Below are 1,247 nucleotides of genomic sequence, written 5' to 3' on the forward strand. Positions count from 1 at the left end.
ACAAATTTAATTGAAGAAAATTAAAATATTAATTTTTAATAAACGCCAAATATTATTACATTAGTAATTATACATTTTAATAATTTATATGAAATCTTTAAAACAATCTACTTATAAATACAATACTAACATTCCAAACCTTAAATCTTAAAAGTAGAAAAGTCCATTGCTCTAAGAGAATATTGGCTTTTTAATTTTAAAAAGTAAAAGTAATTTTTTTTTTAAAACCATAAACCATGCGCGTGAATTCATCTCAACTCAAAATTCGTGTGATAAGCGAAATGAATAAACTCACATTCAATAGAAAGGTAAGGCAGCTAATAAAATTCCAGGTAATGGAAATTCATGGACTTACATAATACATATGTGTAATTATACCGACACTAGATATAGATTTCCATAGTCTGTCAGACAAGCAACTTTAGCTGCTTTTCTTCACACTTAGCTCCTCCAGCAGTAAAGTACGTACCATATATTCTTAACGCAGCCATAAGGTTTCGCGGTGGTTTGAATCATCGAAAGAACAATAATTGAGAAGTATGACTTCCACGGTGGGGGCGCCTAGTTTCAGAGGTCGAAGTAGAGGACGGCGACATATGGGACACGTAGAACCCCGATACCCGATCCATCTATCCAAGCAAACTTTGTGGAAAAAATGGTCACATCTCAGTTCTCCAATCTCGTCATCGTCGTCAATGTTGCATAAACAAATGGCACACTCGGAAACAGCGTTATCGGAGTCACCTAGCTTATTGAAACCTTCACCAACAATATATGTTGGCATGTGGTAAGGGAACAAAGAGTAATGAAGCAGGAAGTACCAAGCCCATTTCAGAGGCCGAACCACTGAAAGCAAAGACAAGAAGTACTTCAGAAACTTGTAAATCGCCATGATCGAAGATATTGAGGTTGCAGAAGGCAAGCAAACTAAGACGGGTTACTTATAGAGTTAAGCCTCTTGAAAATGAAAAAAATGGGAAAAATGGAAATTGATGGCTTGAATAACTGATGCACAAACCATTCAAAATAAAGACTTTTAAAACAAAGGAAAAGTAGAGGAAAAGAAATCATCCTACTTCAGGAAAGTCCTGCTTTAGAACAAAAATTTCTAGTATTATAGTAGAAAGTTCGACTTATAACATTATGTGCAGAGGTGGTTACAAGGCCTTGGCCCTTAAAATGGAAAATTTATATTTAGGTCATTAAATTTTTTTTAAAATTTTAAATTAGTAAATATAAAATTATAT

General features: G+C 33.6%; 1 protein-coding gene across 1 annotated transcript; it reads right to left on the minus strand.

The window, feature by feature from the left end:
- Positions 1–478: 478 nt before the first annotated feature.
- Positions 479–892, minus strand: LOC107947770 (E3 ubiquitin-protein ligase RHA2B). The gene has a single exon (XM_016882297.2). The coding sequence runs from the start codon at positions 890–892 to the stop codon at positions 479–481; it is 414 nt and encodes a 137-aa protein (XP_016737786.2).
- Between the last annotated feature and the right edge of the window lie 355 nt (positions 893–1,247).

Source organism: Gossypium hirsutum, chromosome A04 (assembly GCF_007990345.1).
Source record: "Gossypium hirsutum isolate 1008001.06 chromosome A04, Gossypium_hirsutum_v2.1, whole genome shotgun sequence".
Classification (NCBI taxonomy): Eukaryota; Viridiplantae; Streptophyta; class Magnoliopsida; order Malvales; family Malvaceae; genus Gossypium; species Gossypium hirsutum.